Source organism: Bufo gargarizans, chromosome 8 (assembly GCF_014858855.1).
Source record: "Bufo gargarizans isolate SCDJY-AF-19 chromosome 8, ASM1485885v1, whole genome shotgun sequence".
Classification (NCBI taxonomy): domain Eukaryota; kingdom Metazoa; phylum Chordata; class Amphibia; order Anura; family Bufonidae; genus Bufo; species Bufo gargarizans.
Window position 1 is genome coordinate 69,508,977 of NC_058087.1, and position 16,742 is coordinate 69,525,718.

At 44.2% G+C, this 16,742-nt stretch overlaps 1 protein-coding gene across 1 annotated transcript in view; it reads left to right on the forward strand.

The window, feature by feature from the left end:
- Window positions 1–14,341, forward strand: part of LOC122945020 (potassium voltage-gated channel subfamily H member 8-like) — a 687,640-nt gene extending 673,299 nt beyond the window's left edge. The window contains exons 15-16 of the mRNA XM_044303816.1: window positions 8,615–8,661; window positions 13,592–14,341. Of these exons, the coding sequence (XP_044159751.1) occupies window positions 8,615–8,661; window positions 13,592–14,341 (797 nt within the window). The remainder of the gene's footprint in view (window positions 1–8,614; window positions 8,662–13,591) is intronic.
- Window positions 14,342–16,742: the final 2,401 nt, after the last annotated feature.

Here is a 16,742-nt window from a genome sequence, read left to right on the forward strand (position 1 = left end):
TGGGCTCTTCCTACATTGTATGGAAGAGAAAGAAAATAAAGATCGCCAAAACTATTCCCAAACACAAGGACAAAAGTGGCCAAACTTACCTGATCTGGTCCTGTTCTTCTCGTCAGAGGACGTCTAATGGTGAGAGCCAGCCCGGGAGACTGAGGCTTGGGTCAGTGCGTCACCTCACTTTATACCCCATTATGACATCACAAGTAGGTGAGTCATCTGCCAGGATTCTAATGATAACATGTCTCAACATGAGAGCGGCCATATTGAATTTTAATAAGATACAGACTACAGATAATGATTTAACACTTCTTCCATGAAGCTGATTACTTTGTAAAATAACTTCAGGGAATTGCCAAATGCGCTGATTTCCCCAAACTTTGCAAATTTTGGACACCATAAATACAGTATTTACAGATTTGTTCAGATAGTATAAGGGAAGAACTACACGGCGACATGAGTTGCGCAACCAGTGACATTACTACAATTGACTGGGCCCCACAGCAATTTTTTTAATCCCCCCCCCCCCTTCCCAGCAACTTCTTTGCAACCCCCACACCTGTGGCTTTTCAAGATCACACTCTCAGACTAGGCCCAGCAGCCACTCCATCCATTTCCTACAGTTCCACTGTGTATAATGTCTTTGTATAAGGCCAAATGCACATGGCCGTGGTAACACGGGCTGAATTCCTGCTGAGTAGGGATGAGCGAACCCGAACTGTATAGTTCGGGTTCGTACCGAATTTTGGGGTGTCCGTGACACGGACCCGAACCCGGACATTTTCGTAAAAGTCCGGGTTGGGGTTCGGTGTTCGTCGCTTTCTTGGCGCTTTTTGAAAGGCTGCAAAGCAGCCAATCAACAAGCGTCATACTACTTGCCCCAAGAGGCCATCACAGCCATGCCTACTATTGGCATGGCTGTGATTGGCCAGAGCACCATGTGACCCAGCCTCTATTTAAGCTGAAGTCACATAGCGCCGCCCGTCACTCTGCTCTGATTAGCATAGGGAGAGGTTGCGGCTGCGACAGTAGGGCGAGATTAGGCAGATTAACTCCTCCAAAGGACTTGATTAATTGATCGATCTGCAGCTGTGGATCATTGAGCTGCTGATACTCAATTGCTCACTGTTTTTAGGCTGCCCAGACCGTTTGTCAGTCACTTTTTTCTGGGGTGATCGGCGGCCATCTTGTGTCTTGTGGTGCGCCAGCACAAGCTGCGACCAAGTGCATTTAACCCTCAATGGTGTGGTTGTTTTTTGGCTAAAGCCTACATCAGGGTGAAGCTGTCACACCAAGTGCATTTAACCAGCAATAGTCTGTTTATTTTTTTGGCCATATACTACATCAGGGGCAAGCTGCGCCCGTCACCAAGTGCATTTAACCCTCAATGGTGTGGTTGTTTTTTGGCTAAAGCCTACATCAGGGTGAAGCTGTCACACCAAGTGCATTTAACCAGCAATAGTCTGTTTATTTTTTGGCCATATACTACATCAGGGGCAAGCTGCGCCTGTCACCAAGTGCATTTAACCCTCAGTAGTGTGGTTGGTCAAGCTGTCACACCAAGTGCATTTAACCATCAATAGTGTGGTTATTTTTTGGCCATATCCCAGTCTAATTCTGTCAGTAAACGTATACCTGTCACCCAGCGCCTAAATACTAGGCCTCAAGTTTATATCCAGTTAAATCTGTCGTTACTGGTGTGGCTGGTCAAGTTATTTAGTGTCCGTCAAAGCACATTTTTTGTTCTGGGCTGATATACAATTCCCAATTTAGCAATTTCATAATTTAGTGGTTTCTGCTGTATCAGAGCTATTTGAAATCTATCCCTAAAAGGGTATATCATATTCAAGGTGCACATAGGGTCATTCAGAATAACTTCACACACCCACTACTGTGCATTTCCAAGTCTAATTCTGTCAGTAAACCTATACCTGTCACCCAGCGCCTAAATACTAGGCCTCAAATTTATATCCAGCTAAATCTGTGGTTATTGCTGTGGCTGGGCAAGTTATTTAGTGTCCGTCCAAGCACAGTTTTTGTTCTGGGTTGAAATACAATTCCCAATTTAGCAATTTCATAATTTAGTGGTTTCTGCTGTATCAGAGCTATTTGAAATCTATCCCTAAAAGGGTATATCATATTCAAGGTGCACATAGGGTCATTCAGAATAACTTCACACACCCGCTACTGTGCATTTCCAAGTCTAATTCTGTCAGTAAACCTATACCTGTCACCCAGCGCCTAAATACTAGGCCTCAAATTTATATCCAGCTAAATCTGTCGTTACTGCTGTACTGTTGTGGCTGGGCAAGTTATTTAGTGTCCGTCAAAGCACATTTTTTGTTCTGGGTTGAAATACAATTCCCAATTTAGCAATTTCCTAATTTAGTGGTTTCTGCTGTATCAGGCCTACTTTAAATTTATCCCTAAAAGGGTATATCAGATTCAAGGTGCACATAGGGTCATTCTGAATAACTTCACACACACGCTACTGTGCATATCCCAGTCTAATTCTGTCCGTAAAACGTATACCTGTCACCCAGCGCCTAAATACTAGGCCTCAAATTTATATCCTGCTAAATTTGTTGTTACTGCTGTACTGTTGTGGCTGGGCAAGTTATTTAGTGTCCGTCAAAGCACATTTTTTGTTCTGGGTTGAAATACAATTCCCAATTTAGCAATTTCCTAATTTATTGGTTTCTGCTGTATCAGAGCTATTTGAAATCTATCCCTAAAAGGGTATATCAGATTCAAGGTGCACATAGGGTCATTCAGAATAACTTCACACACATGCTACTGTGCATTTCCAAGTCTAATTCTGTCAGTAAACCTATACCTGTCACCCAGCGCCTAAATACTAGGCCTTAAATTTATATCCAGCTAAATCTGTCGTTACTGCTGTACTGTTGTGGCTGGGCAAGTTATTTAGTGTCCGTCAAAGCACATATTTTGTTCTGGGTTGAAATACAATTCCCAATTTAGCAATTTCATAATTTAGTGGTTTCTGCTGTATCAGGCCTACTTTAAATACATCCCTAAAAGGGTATATCAGAATCAAGGTGCTGATAGGGTACTTCTGAATAACATCACACACACGCTACTGTGCATATCCCAGTCTAATTCTGTCAGTAAACCTATACCTGTCACCCAGCGCCTAAATACTAGGCCTCAAATTTATATTCAGCTGAATTTGAATACAATACATTGGGCCAAATAATATTTTTGTTGTTGTGGTGAACGATAACAATGAGGAAAACATCTCGTAAGGGACGCGGACGTGGACATGGTCGTGGTGGTGTTAGTGGACCCTCTGGTGCTGGGAGAGGACGTGGCCGTTCTGCCACATCCACACGTCCTAGTGTACCAACTACCTCAGGTCCTAGTAGCCGCCAGAATTTACAGCGATATTTGGTGGGGCCCAATGCCGTTCTAAGGATGGTAAGGCCTGAGCAGGTACAGGCATTAGTCAATTGGGTGGCCGACAGTGGATCCAGCACGTTCACATTATCTCCCACCCAGTCTTCTGCAGAAAGCGCACAGATGGCGCCTGAAAACCAACCCCATCAGTCTGTCACATCACCCCCATGCATATCAGGGAGACTGTCTGAGCCTCAAGTTATGCAGCAGTCTCTTATGCTGTTTGAAGACTCTGCTGGCAGGGTTTCCCAAGGGCATCCACCTAGCCCTTCCCCAGCGGTGGAAGACATAGAATGCACTGACGCACAACCACTTATGTTTCCTGATGATGAGGACATGGGAATACCACCTCAGCAAGTCTCTGATGATGACGAAACACAGGTGCCAACTGCTGCGTCTTTCTGCACTGTGCAGACTGAACAGGAGGTCAGGGATCAAGACTGGGTGGAAGACGATGCAGGGGACGATGAGGTCCTAGACCCCACATGAAATGAAGGTCGTGCCACTGACTTTCACAGTTCGGAGGAAGAGGCAGTGGTGAGACCGAGCCAACAACGTAGCAAAAGAGGGAGCAGTGGGCAAAAGCAGAACACCCGCAGCCAAGAGACTCCGCCTGCTACTGACCGCCGCCATCTGGGACCGAGTACCCCAAAGGCAGCTTCAAGGAGTTCCCTGGCATGGCACTTCTTTAAACAATGTGCTGACAACAAGACCCGAGTGGTTTGCACGCTGTGCCATCAGAGCCTGAAGCGAGGCATTAACGTTCTGAACCTTAGCACAACCTGCATGACCAGGCACCTGCATGCAAAGCATGAACTGCAGTGAAGTAAACACCTTAAAAACAAGGAAGTCACTCAGGCTCCCCCTGCTACCTCTTCTGCTGCTGCCGCCTCGGCCTCTTCTGCTGCTGCCGCCTCGGCCTCTTCTGCTGCTGCCGCCTCGGCCTCTTCCTCCGCCTCTGGAGGAACGTTGGCACCTGCCGCCCAGAAAACAGGGGATGTACCACCAACACCACCACCACCTCCGTCACCAAGCATCTCAACCATGTCACACGGCAGCGTTCAGCTCTCCATCTCACAAACATTTGAGAGAAAGCGTAAATTACCACCTAGCCACCCTCGATCCCTGGCCCTGAATGCCAGCATTTCTAAACTACTGGCCTATGAAATGCTGTCATTTAGGCTGGTGGACACAGACAGCTTCAAACAGCTCATGTCGCTTGCTGTCCCACAGTATGTTGTTCCCAGCCGCCACTACTTCTCCAAGAGAGCCGTGCCTTCCCTGCACAACCAAGTATCCGATAAAATCAAGTGTGCACTGCGCAACGCCATCTGTAGCAAGGTCCACCTAACCACAGATACGTGGACCAGTAAGCACAGCCAGGGACGCTATATCTCCCTAACTGCACACTGGGATAATGTAGTGGCAGCTGGGCCCCAGGCGGAGAGCTGTTTGGCGCACGTCCTTCCGCCGCCAAGGATCGCAGGGCAACATTCTTTGCCTCCTGTTGCCACCTCCTCCTTCTCGGCTTCCTCCTCCTCTTCTTCCACCTGCTCATCCAGTCAGCCACACACCTTCACCACCAACTTCAGCACAGCCCGGGGTAAACGTCAGCAGGCCATTTTGAAACTCATATGTTTGGGGGACAGGCCCCACACCGCACAGGAGTTGTAGCGTGGTATAGAACAACAGACCGATGAGTGGTTGCTGCCGGTGAGCCTCAAGCCCGGCCTGGTGGTGTGCGATAATGGGCGAAATCTCGTTGCAGCTCTGGGACTAGCCGGTTTGACGCACATCCCTTGCCTGGCGCATGTGCTGAATTTGGTGGTGCAGAAATTCATTCACAACTACCCCGACATGTCAGAGCTGCTGCATAAAGTGCGGGCCGTCTGTTCGCGCTTCCGGCGTTCACATCCTGCCGCTGCTCGCCTGTCTAAGCTACAGCGTAACTTCGGCCTTCCCGCTCACCGCCTCATATGCGACGTGCCCACCAGGTGGAACTCCACCTTGCACATGCTGGACAGACTGTGCGAGCAGCAGCAGGCCATAGTGAAGTTTCAGCTGCAGCACGCACGGGTCAGTCGCACTGCGGAACAGCACCACTTCACCGCCAATGACTGGGCCTCCATGCGAGACCTGTGTGCCCTGTTGCGCTGTTTCGAGTACTCCACCAACATGGCCAGTGGCGATGACGCCGTTATCAGCGTTACAATACCACTTCTATGTCTCCTTTAGAAAACACTTAGGGCGATGATGGAAGAGGAGGTGGCCCAGGAGGAGGAGGAGGAGGAGGAAGAGGGGTCATTTTTAGCACTTTCAGGCCAGTCTCTTCGAAGTGACTCAGAGGGAGGTTTTTTGCAACAGCAGAGGCCAGGTACAAATGTGGCCAGCCAGGGCCCACTACTGGAGGACGAGGAGGACGAGGATGTGGAGGAGGATGAGGATGAAGCATGGTCACAGCGGGGTGGCACCCAACGCAGCTCGGGCCCATCACTGGTGCGTGGCTGGGGGGAAAGGCAGGACGATGACGATACGCCTCCCACAGAGGACAGCTTGTCCTTACCCCTGGGCAGCCTGGCACACATGAGCAACTACATGCTGCAGTGCCTGCGCAACGACAGCAGAGTTGCCCACATTTTAACGTGTGCGGACTACTGGGTTGCCACCCTGCTGGATCCACGCTACAAAGACAATGTGCCCACCTTAATTCCTGCACTGGAGCGTGATAGGAAGATGCGCGAGTACAAGCGCACGTTGGTAGACGCGCTACTGAGAGCATTCCCAAATGTCACAGGGGAACAAGTGGAAGCCCAAGGCCAAGGCAGAGGAGGAGCAAGAGGTCGCCAAGGCAGCTGTGTCACGGCCAGCTCCTCTGAGGGCAGGGTTAGCATGGCAGAGATGTGGAAAACTTTTGTCAACACGCCACAGCTAACTGCACCACCACCTGATACGCAACGTGTTAGCAGGAGGCAACATTTTACTAACATGGTGGAACAGTACGTGTGCACACCCCTCCACGTACTGACTGATGGTTCGGCCCCATTCAACTTCTGGGTCTCTAAATTGTCCACGTGGCCAGAGCTAGCCTTTTATGCCTTGGAGGTGCTGGCCTGCCCGGCGGCCAGCGTTTTGTCTGAACGTGTATTCAGCACGGCAGGGGGCGTCATTACAGACAAATGCAGCCGCCTGTCTACAGCCAATGTGGACAAGCTGACGTTCATAAAAATGAACCAGGCATGGATCCCACAGGACCTGTCCGTCCCTTGTCCAGATTAGACATTAACTACCTCCCCTTAACCATATATTATTGTACTCCAGGGCACTTCCTCATTCAATCCTATTTTTATTTTCATTTTACCATTATATTGCGAGGCTACCCAAAGTTGAATGAACCTCTCCTCTGTCTGGGTGCCGGAGACTAAATATATGCCAATGGACTGTTCCAATGTTGGGTAACGTGAAGCCTGATTCTCTGCTATGACATGCAGACTGATTCTCTGCTGACATGAAGCCAGATCCTCTGTTACGGGACCTCTCTCCTCTGCCTGGGTGCTGGGCCTAAATATATGCCAATGGACTGTTGCAGTGGTGGCTGACGTGAAGCCTGATTCTCTGCTATGACATGCAGACTGATTCTCTGCTGACATGAAGCCAGATCCTCTGTTACGGGACCTCTCTCCTCTGCCTGGGTGCTGGGCCTAAATATATGACAATGGACTGTTGCACTGGTGGCTGACGTGAAGCCTGATTCTCTGCTATGACATGCAGACTGATTCTCTGCTGACATGAAGCCAGATTCTCTGTTACGGGACCTCTCTCCTCTGCCTGGGTGCCGGGGCCTAAATATCTGACAATGGACTGTTGCAGTGGTGGCTGACGTGAAGCCTGATTCTCTGCTATGGGACCTCTCTCCAATTGATATTGGTTAATTTTTATTTATTTTATTTTAATTTTAATTCATTTCCCTATCCACATTTGTTTGCAGGGGATTTACCTACATGTTGCTGCCTTTTGCAGCCCTCTAGCCCTTTCCTGGGCTGTTTTACAGCCTTTTTAGTGCCGAAAAGTTCGGTTCCCCATTGACTTCAATGGGGTTCGGGACGAAGTTCGGATCGGGTTCAGATCCCGAACCCGAACATTTCCGGGAAGTTCGGCCGAACTTCTCGAACCCGAACATCCATGTGTCCGCTCAACTCTACTGCTGAGAGCAGGAGCGCACGGCATCATTCGTTGCTATCATGCAGTGTGCTTCCTGCTGCCGCCGCAGTACGATAATGCACTGGTATAGATCATACCAGTGCATTACTGTATTGCGACGGCAGCAGCAGGAAGAGCACGGTGCCATAGCAACCAATGACTCCGTGCGCTCCTGCTCTCAGCAGGAATCCAGCCCGTGGTTCCATGGACCGCTCACAGCCGTGAAACACGGCTGTGTGCATTTTGGCCTAATACTGTTGAGGCGGCCCTGACAAAATCTTTTAGTCTTCCTCCTGAGGCCCCAAAGCAGCCGGTTCCCCTACTTTGCCTATAGCTATGCTCCTGTCTGGAATAAATACACTGAGAAATTTTGTTTTCAGAATGAGTATTAAGTTTTATATGAAGCACCTGTTTGCCTTTTTTTTTTACATAGAAGTCGTGTAAAGTGGCACACTTTTTTATTTAATAAATTCCTCCATTGGTGGAGACCATACTAAGCTTTGCTATGGGGCCCAATGAGATGACTCCAGGTTAACAATGTAAAACTTTATTTTCTTTCTTTTTGACACTTTATACATGGAATTATTTTCTATAAGGACATTTTGGGGAAACTCAATTTGACATGTTGTATTTTTTTCGTGTCCAAGACCAAACCAACTATGATAGATCTAATTCTAGTCAAGTAAAATTGTAGTTGTGCCAATGTTGTACCAGTGTGCAACATTTTTTAAACATATGACACATTAGTAAATCTAGGCCACTGATGTGACTAGCAACCACCACTGGTTTTCTTACAAGAGACCTATACTTTTAGAGGGTAGCATTGTATCCACAAGTTATGTAATAGATATCCACATGTAAGGGTCTGTTCTGATGACAGATTCCGATAGCTAAGTTGATATGCATATAGCAGATTTCTAGACCACAGTGATACATCCTGAGGTTGCACTAATATGATGTGATTCTTTGACTAAAGATAACTTACCTCTTAATTTTCCTAAAGCAGAAAACGCAGAGACCAGGAAAAGCATTGTGAAATTGAATCAGGAGGTGAGTTCATTGAAATATTAAGTGAAATATCTGTGCTGAACCTTTTGTCCTCTCGTACTAAAACCCAGTTCTGCGCACATTCTAGCATGGCGCTCTGCTTTATTTAAAAATTAAATGATATATTAACAATGTCTTTATTCATAGCCCTTGATACCTTGTCCACTTATTAAAAATCTAAACCAAGATCTGAACCATTTATTAACCTACTATAGACTGGCTTGCAAAGTTACAAGTAAATGTATGTATGTATAATAAAAACCACAAGATATAAAGGTTTGAAAGTCTGTGAACTCTTTAGAATTTTCTATATTTCTGCATATATTTGACCTAAAACTACATCTGATTTTCATGCAATTCCAAAAAGTAGATAAATATAACCAAATTAAACAAATGGGTCAAAAATATTAACCACTGTCATTTATGTATTGAGGAAAATGATCCAATCTATCTGTAAATAGCAAAAGTATGCAAACTTTGGGATTAGCAGATATTTTGAAGGTGATTTTCAGGTGTCAGGTGTTTTCGATCAATGAAATGACCTGTTTTATTTAATGAACAGAGAGCTATTAAAGTCTGGTCTTCACTTAAACAAGTTTGTGGAAATGTTTTAAGGCACGGGCATAGGAGATTTCTGAAGACCTCAGAGGAAGAGTTGTTTATGCTCATCAGACTGGAAAACCATCTCTAAAGAGATTGGACTCAACAATCCACAGTCAGGGAGATTGTGTACAAATGGAGGAAAATCAAGAACATAATTATGCTTCCTAATTGGTCGACCAACAAAGATCATGCCAAGAGAAAGACATATAATAGTACAGTCCTGATCAAAAGTTTAAGACCACTTGAAAAATGGCAAAACATCATATTTAGCGTGGCTGGATCTTAACAAAGTTCCAAGTAGAGCTTCAACATGCAACAAGAAGAAATGGGAGTGAGACAAAACATTTTTTGAGCATTCAATTTAATAAAAACAACGAATAAACTGAAACAGGCTGTTTTTCAGCTGATCAAAAGTTTAGGACCACACCTACAAAAAAAACTAAACCCCCCAAAACAGAAATCCAACTTCCAAACATGAACTCCGTAATGAGTAGCTCCGCCGTTATTGTTTATCACTTCCAAAATTCATTTCGGCATGCTTGATGCAAGCGTTTCCATGAGGTGAGTGGGAACATTTCTCCAAGTAGTGAAGACGGCCGCCCGAAGGCCATCTACTGTCTGGAACTGTTGTCCATTTTTGTAAACTTCCCTTGCCACCCATCCCCAAAGGTTCTCAATTGGATTTAGATCAGGGGAACACGCAGGATGGGCCAAAAGAGTGTTGTTATTCTCCTGGAAGAAGTCCTGCGGGCATTGTGTACTGTAGTGTTGACCTGTTGAAAAACCCAGTCGCTACCACACAGACGAGGGCCCTCAGTCATGAGGAATGCTCTCTGCAACATCTAGACATCTCAGGTGGGATCTGCTTGTCATGCCAATAATGTTGGAAACCATCAGGACCATCAAGGTTACATTTTTTCTCATCAGAGAATAAAACTTTCTTCCACCTTTGAATGTCCTATGTTTGGTGCTCTCTTGCAAAGTCCAAACGAGCAGTTCTGTGGCGTTCAAGGAGACGAGGTCTTTGAAGACGTTTTTTGTTTTTGAAGCCTTTCAGTCTCAGATGCCGTCTGATTGTTATGGGGCTGCAGTCTGCACCAGTAAGGGCCTTAATTTGGGTCGAGGATCGTCCAGTGTCTTGACGGACAGCCAATTGGATCCTCTGGCTCAGTGCTGATGAAATATTTTGGGGTCTTCCACTTGACTTTTTTGTTCCATAACCCCCAGGATCATTTAAGAAATTCCAAATGACTGTCTTACTGCGTCACACCTCAGCAGCGATGGCGCACTGTGAGAGACCCTGCTTATGCACTTCAACAACCCGACCACGTTCAAAAAGGGAGAGTTTTTTTGCCTTTGCCATCACAACGTGTGACTACCTGACAGAAAATGACAATGAATCCACATCTTTGCACAGATTTGGCCTTTTTAAGGCATGTGGTCCTAAACTTTGGATCAGATAAAAAACAGCCTGTTTCAGTTTAATCATTATTTTCAATTAATTGAATGCTCAAAAAAAAAATTCTCACTCTCATTTCTTCTTGTTGCATGTTGAAGCTCTACTTGGAACCTTGTTAAGATCCAACAATGTAAAATATGATTTTATGCCATTTTTCAAGTGGTCTTAAACTTTTGATCAGGACTGTACCTGTAGTGACAAACGAATCCAAGGTAACCTCTAAGCAGCTAAAGGCCTTTCTCACATTAGCTAATGTTAATGTTCATGGGTCCATCATCAGGAGGACACTGAACAACAATGGGGTCACATGGCAGGATTTCAAGAAAAAATCATCTGCTTCTCTCCAAAAAGAACATTGATGCCCATGTGCAGTTTGCTAAAGATCACCTGGACAAACCAGAAAGCTATTAGAACCGTTATGTTTGGGGAAATAAAAACTCTGCATTATTGAAGGGAAAATTAATTTTGGAATATACCAGCAGATCCAAAGTTAAAATGTCATGGCATCTGTCCGTGAGCTACCTATATTTCTGCTGTACATTTTAACTGTGTTAACATGTCTTGAAGCTGTTTTGTATGAAGAATGGGCTAAAAATCCCCCAAGCCAATTCTTGACTAATCAAGAATTACCAGAAACTTTTAGTTGTAGTTATTGCTGCACAAGGGGGGGGTCACACCAGATACTGAAAGCAAGGCTTCATACAGTATACTTTTGCCACCCATGGACATGTGATATTGAATCATTTTCATTTTTTTTTTTTTTTTTTTAATGACCAAATCTAATATTTTTGACACATTTGTTTGATTTGGTTATCTTTATCTACTTCTAGCATTTGCATTTGTAAGGTAACGTAGGTCAAATTTATGTAGAAATATAAACAAATCTGAAGGGTTCACAAAAATATATAGAAACAGTACCACTCATGTTCATTGTCTGTGTCTGGCATTGTACCTCAGCACCACTCAGCACCAATACTATGGACAAAAGTGGTGCTGTTTATGGAAGAAAGCAGCCCTGGTTTTCTCATGTCATACAACTAATTTAAAGGGGAATTCCCGTGTCACAACCTTATCAATCACCTGATGCTGCTGCTCGGGCCCCTGCTCTTTACCACCTTCTCTTCTCTGGTCCGACATGCTGGCCATGGCTTGGACGGCCCATTTAGCCAGTTACTGCCTGAGGTGGGTGAGCAGTGCAGCCAGTGACTGGCTCAGTATGAAAACAACTTGTTTTTGATGTTTAAAGCTAGAGAAAAGGAAATGAAGAGGTGCGGAGATCGGAGGAGCAGGGATCAGTAAGCTGAGTACTCCCCATTTGTTATTTTTGCCCTCTCCGACTCCATTTTTGTTTAAAATTTTGCACCAGAATACCACTTTGTCCCCCTAAGTATTAAGTATATTTAGACATTAAAGTGGTTATCCAAGTTCTCAAACTGCCCCCCCATGTGCCGGGCCCCTCACAGGTAATATACTTACCCTGCTCCCTGCTCAGCCCCTGGTCCCCGCACCACCGATGCTGCTTCTCCCTGTACATGCATAAAAACATCCGGTGTCGGGGGGAGCAACCAATGGCAGGCGGGGACGGGGATGCTAGGGAGCATTTATCATGTAGAGAAAGTTAACACAAGGCACTTACTAATGTATTGTGATAGTCCATATTGCCTCCTTTGCTGCCTGGATTCATTTTTCCATCTTATTATACACCGCTCATTTCCATGGTTATGACCACCCTGCAACCCATCAGGCCACCACTGATGGATTGCAAGGTGGTCATTACCATGGAAACAAGCAGTGTATAATGTGATGGAAAAATGAATCCAGGCAGCAAAGGAGGCAATATGGACAATCACAATACATTAGTAAGTGCCTTGTGTTAACTTTCTCTACATGATAAATGGCTCTTGCTGAAGTGACACAACCCCCTTTTAAGGTCCACAGTCATTTTTTATTTTTTTTTTGCATTGCTGCATTCAACAAGGCATCACCTTTTTATCTTTCCGTTGCCATTTTGGGATCCAAATTGATTACATTTTATTAACTCTTTCTGGACGTGATGGAAAAAAATGAAATTCTGTCATTAATTTTTGTATTTAACATATGCCTTAGCATAAGTTTTTTATATTAGTCTGTGGAGAAAAAGATATGGCTCGTACATCCAAATGCCGTGCATTGCTCTTTTGCTTCTCAGAGTCATTTATAAACTGCGCATGAGGCTCTTATCCTACGTTTTGATCAAAATGCATAGGTCCACTCACCATGTCAAGGTGGCCTCTAATAAGTTGGTCCATACTCACAATTGGCGCACTGCTACATGACAACCACCTCCGCAGCAATACAACACCTGCAGGCGGCGAGACCCGGCAGTCCAACAACACCCCTGCTGTCAGGCTCAGCTTTGAATATGCATTAATCTTTAAGGAAATGTATCATCAGTCATGCCAAATATCTGGGTTCTACAGCTTTTAAGAATTTGAAAGTTGATTAAATATTCTATATGCAGAATAAAATATGAAGTATGTTTTTCGTCTTAATTAAATTGGCATTTCCATCTTATTCAGTGCTCCGCAAGACTCCTATAGATTTCAATGGAGTATGTTTAAGTATATGAAAAATGCGGTGTCAAAAAATCATAGAAAAGGGCTCACCAGAAGCCTGTGCTTACGATAGTTGAGGGTCCCATTACTATCAGATATTTACTTATATTGTGTCCAGTGGATAATCCATGTATGTGTAAGATGGCAATACCCCTTTAAGAAACAATACAGAAACCATAGAAAGTTCTTGGCTGATAGACCAGTGCATAGTTGAACATGGTTAATACAATATGTTCCATATTTATTCTTAACATATTGTTGTCTGTGATTTTTTTAGATGACCGTCCTTTCTCAACAAGTCACACAGTTAAGTAAGGACCTGAATGAGATGCTTCAGCTTATGAGGCCTGTACTCCTAAACCAGAGCTACATGCAGTCCCCCTCTGTAGGTCTCCTTACACCTACCCTGAATAACACTTACAGCAACAGCAGTGGGTTTTGCAGTGGACAGCAGTCCCAAATTACCATTCCTAGCCTTGTTGGAACATCCTGTCCTGGTCAGACAAGGGCAGATGTAGCACAACCCGACACAGCTTGGATGGAAGCCTTAAATCAGCCTATCAAGGCTGCCAAGACAGAAAATTCATGCAGGAAAAATGTTCACCCTGCCCTTTCTCTGGATTCATTCCTTAGACATTCATGTACTCATCACAGACAGCACAAGAGTTGCAGCCCCATGACTGTGAACCAAACACTGTCTCCTTGCCATAGCCATTCGCCCCAAACACAAATGAACAATGTAAGCCAGGTAATGCACAGTAATTCATCCCCAGTGATGGCTTCTCTTCAACCATCTAACAAGCAAAATGAAGTGCAGAAGTCCAGCCCTAGTTTTACAACCAGCAGATCATTCTGTAGCCCTAAAGATGCCGACCCAATAAAAGACAGAGTGGCCGACCTCTTGGGATTGATGTCACGAGACTATAGAGAGACATCTCCTGCAGCTCTGGAACTGGTCCGCAGTTCTTCTGGAGACTCACAAGGGGACATCATCAGGTTCATAGATGACGAGGGCACTAATGTGTAATGGTGGAAAGATTTGGAAACCAAAGCACTGACCACAGGGATGTGAACCAAAGTGGAGTTCTCCAAGGCTGGACCAAGTTACTGTAGGATACTGTTATCCTGTTGACAGAGAATGTCTAACTACTGCCAGAGTTCATTCTCAATGCCACAACACTGTTAATGAGGCAACGAGAAAAACAACCCATCAATTTTATTTTTACAAACCTTGCAATTTATAGTGAAACAAAACACTTTCTATTCTAAAGTTGGTTCTTTTGGCTGATAGTTACACTAGCAGCATCATTTTAGCACTTTGTGCACATGGACTTACTGTTTAACACATTTTACAAGATACTTTTAACTACTATAGATAATTGCTACTTGAGCACTATCAAAAGGGGCTAGACCCAGTACACAAATGGTTAAGGGGAACAAAGCTGTCTATGCGCCTGGAACTTAAGAATTAAAAAAAAGTTTCTTATAGCATGATTTTAACATTGTTAATATTAACACTTAGGGTAATTTCACACTTGCGTTAAACTTTTATGGTATTGAGTTCCGTCCTAGGGGCTCAATACCGGAAAAAAACTGATCAATATTACCCTAATGCATTCGGAATGGAGAGCAATCCGTTCAGTATGCATCAGGATGTCTTTGGTTCAGTCCCTGTACGTTTTTTGAATGGAGAAAATTCCTGAATGCTTGCATTATTTTCCATTGAAATGCATTAATGCCGGATCCGGCCCCAAGTATTCCAGAAAAACTGATCCGGTTTTGCGGCCTGTGCATGCGCAGACCTTTGAAAAAATGTGAAAAAGATAAATACTGGATCCGTTTTTTTCTGGATGAAAACCGGAGAGACGGATCCGGTATTGCAATGCATCCAGATCCGTCTACAAATGGTATCCGTTTGCATACAGATTGCCAGATCCAGCAGGCAGTTCAAACAACGCAAGTGTAAAAGTACCCTTATCAGACAACAGAGTACAAATTTGAGCCAAATATTTTAAAAGGGAACATTTCTGGATGGTTTTAATTTCTTTTGCTTTTTTTCTTTTTTGAGTAAAAAAAAAAAAAAAGAAGCTTATTTTTCTATATTTGCTACTTGAAGGTTTATACTGAACTTTTTTGTTTAGTTTTTCTTTGTCATTCCAAAGCAGAGAGATTTATTCAACCCTTTCATTGCTAGAGGGGGCTTATGAAGCACACTGATTTGCTACGAGACTGGACCCTCTGGCAGGGAAACACATACAAAATAAAAGGAATCAAATTTAAGGTGCATGCTGTGCAACGCATGGAGCATTTTCTGGGAAGAGGTATACCTGAGCAACTGGAAGAATCTATTTATTTTGCTTTAATAAAGATAATGTATTAAAAAAAAATCTTGTGTTTCTTGTTGACATTCAACAGCAATTTTTAAGTATGAAATAAATGTGCTAAGCTCAGCGGTCATCAGCAGCCATGCTTCTTTATGTTTCATCACTTCCAGCAGGCGGACTGCTATTTACCACAGAATTTGGGCATCTTAAATGAGTTTTCCGTTTTGTATCATCCTTTAAAAAAAATCACTTATGAAGATAGCTCTAATTTTGTAATGTCTTTTTTTTACCTTTATTGCCCCTATGTTCCATTCTAGGCGGTCATCACATGACCATGTCCCTGCAGCAGTTACTTATTTCTTGTGATGTTATGTCCATGGGCAGGATAGTGATGTGTCTATATAACTAGCTTGGTAAAAGAAGCTTGAAACTAGCTGGGCATTATTAGGGGCAGTGCTGGAACTGTGGTGGAGCAAGGAGAAGTGCATCATGTGTTTGGTTTTGTACAGCAACAGGAAGGGTTACATACAGGATGGAAACAAACCAAAGTAGAAAATGTACAGTATTTTTCACCCTATAAGACGCACCATAAAACACACCTAGGTTTTAGAGGAGGAAAATAAGAAAAACATATTTTTCATCAGACCTCAGCTCAGAGCCCCAATCAGACTCCCAATGTTACTCAGACCTCAGATCAGACCCCCAGTGTTAAAACGACTACCAATCAGACCTCAGCTCAGACCTTCAATGTGAATAACCCCCAATCAGATCTCAGATCAGAACCCCAATGTGATTGACCCCCAACCAGATCTCAGATCAGACCCCACTGTGCATAAGACAGCTATTCATACCTCAGATCAGACCCCTATGTGCATAAGACCCCTATTCAGACCCCAATGTACATAGGACCATTATTCAGACCTCAGCTCAATAGTATTCGTCCCATAAGATACACTGACATTTTCCCCTCACTTTGGGGGAAAAAAGTGTGTCTTACAGTGCGAAAAATATGGTAAATGAGGTAAGCAACTACATGAGCATATCTGCTAAAAGAAAACGTATTAATCCTGGAAAATCCCATTAGGTTTGCTGTCGTCATGCAAT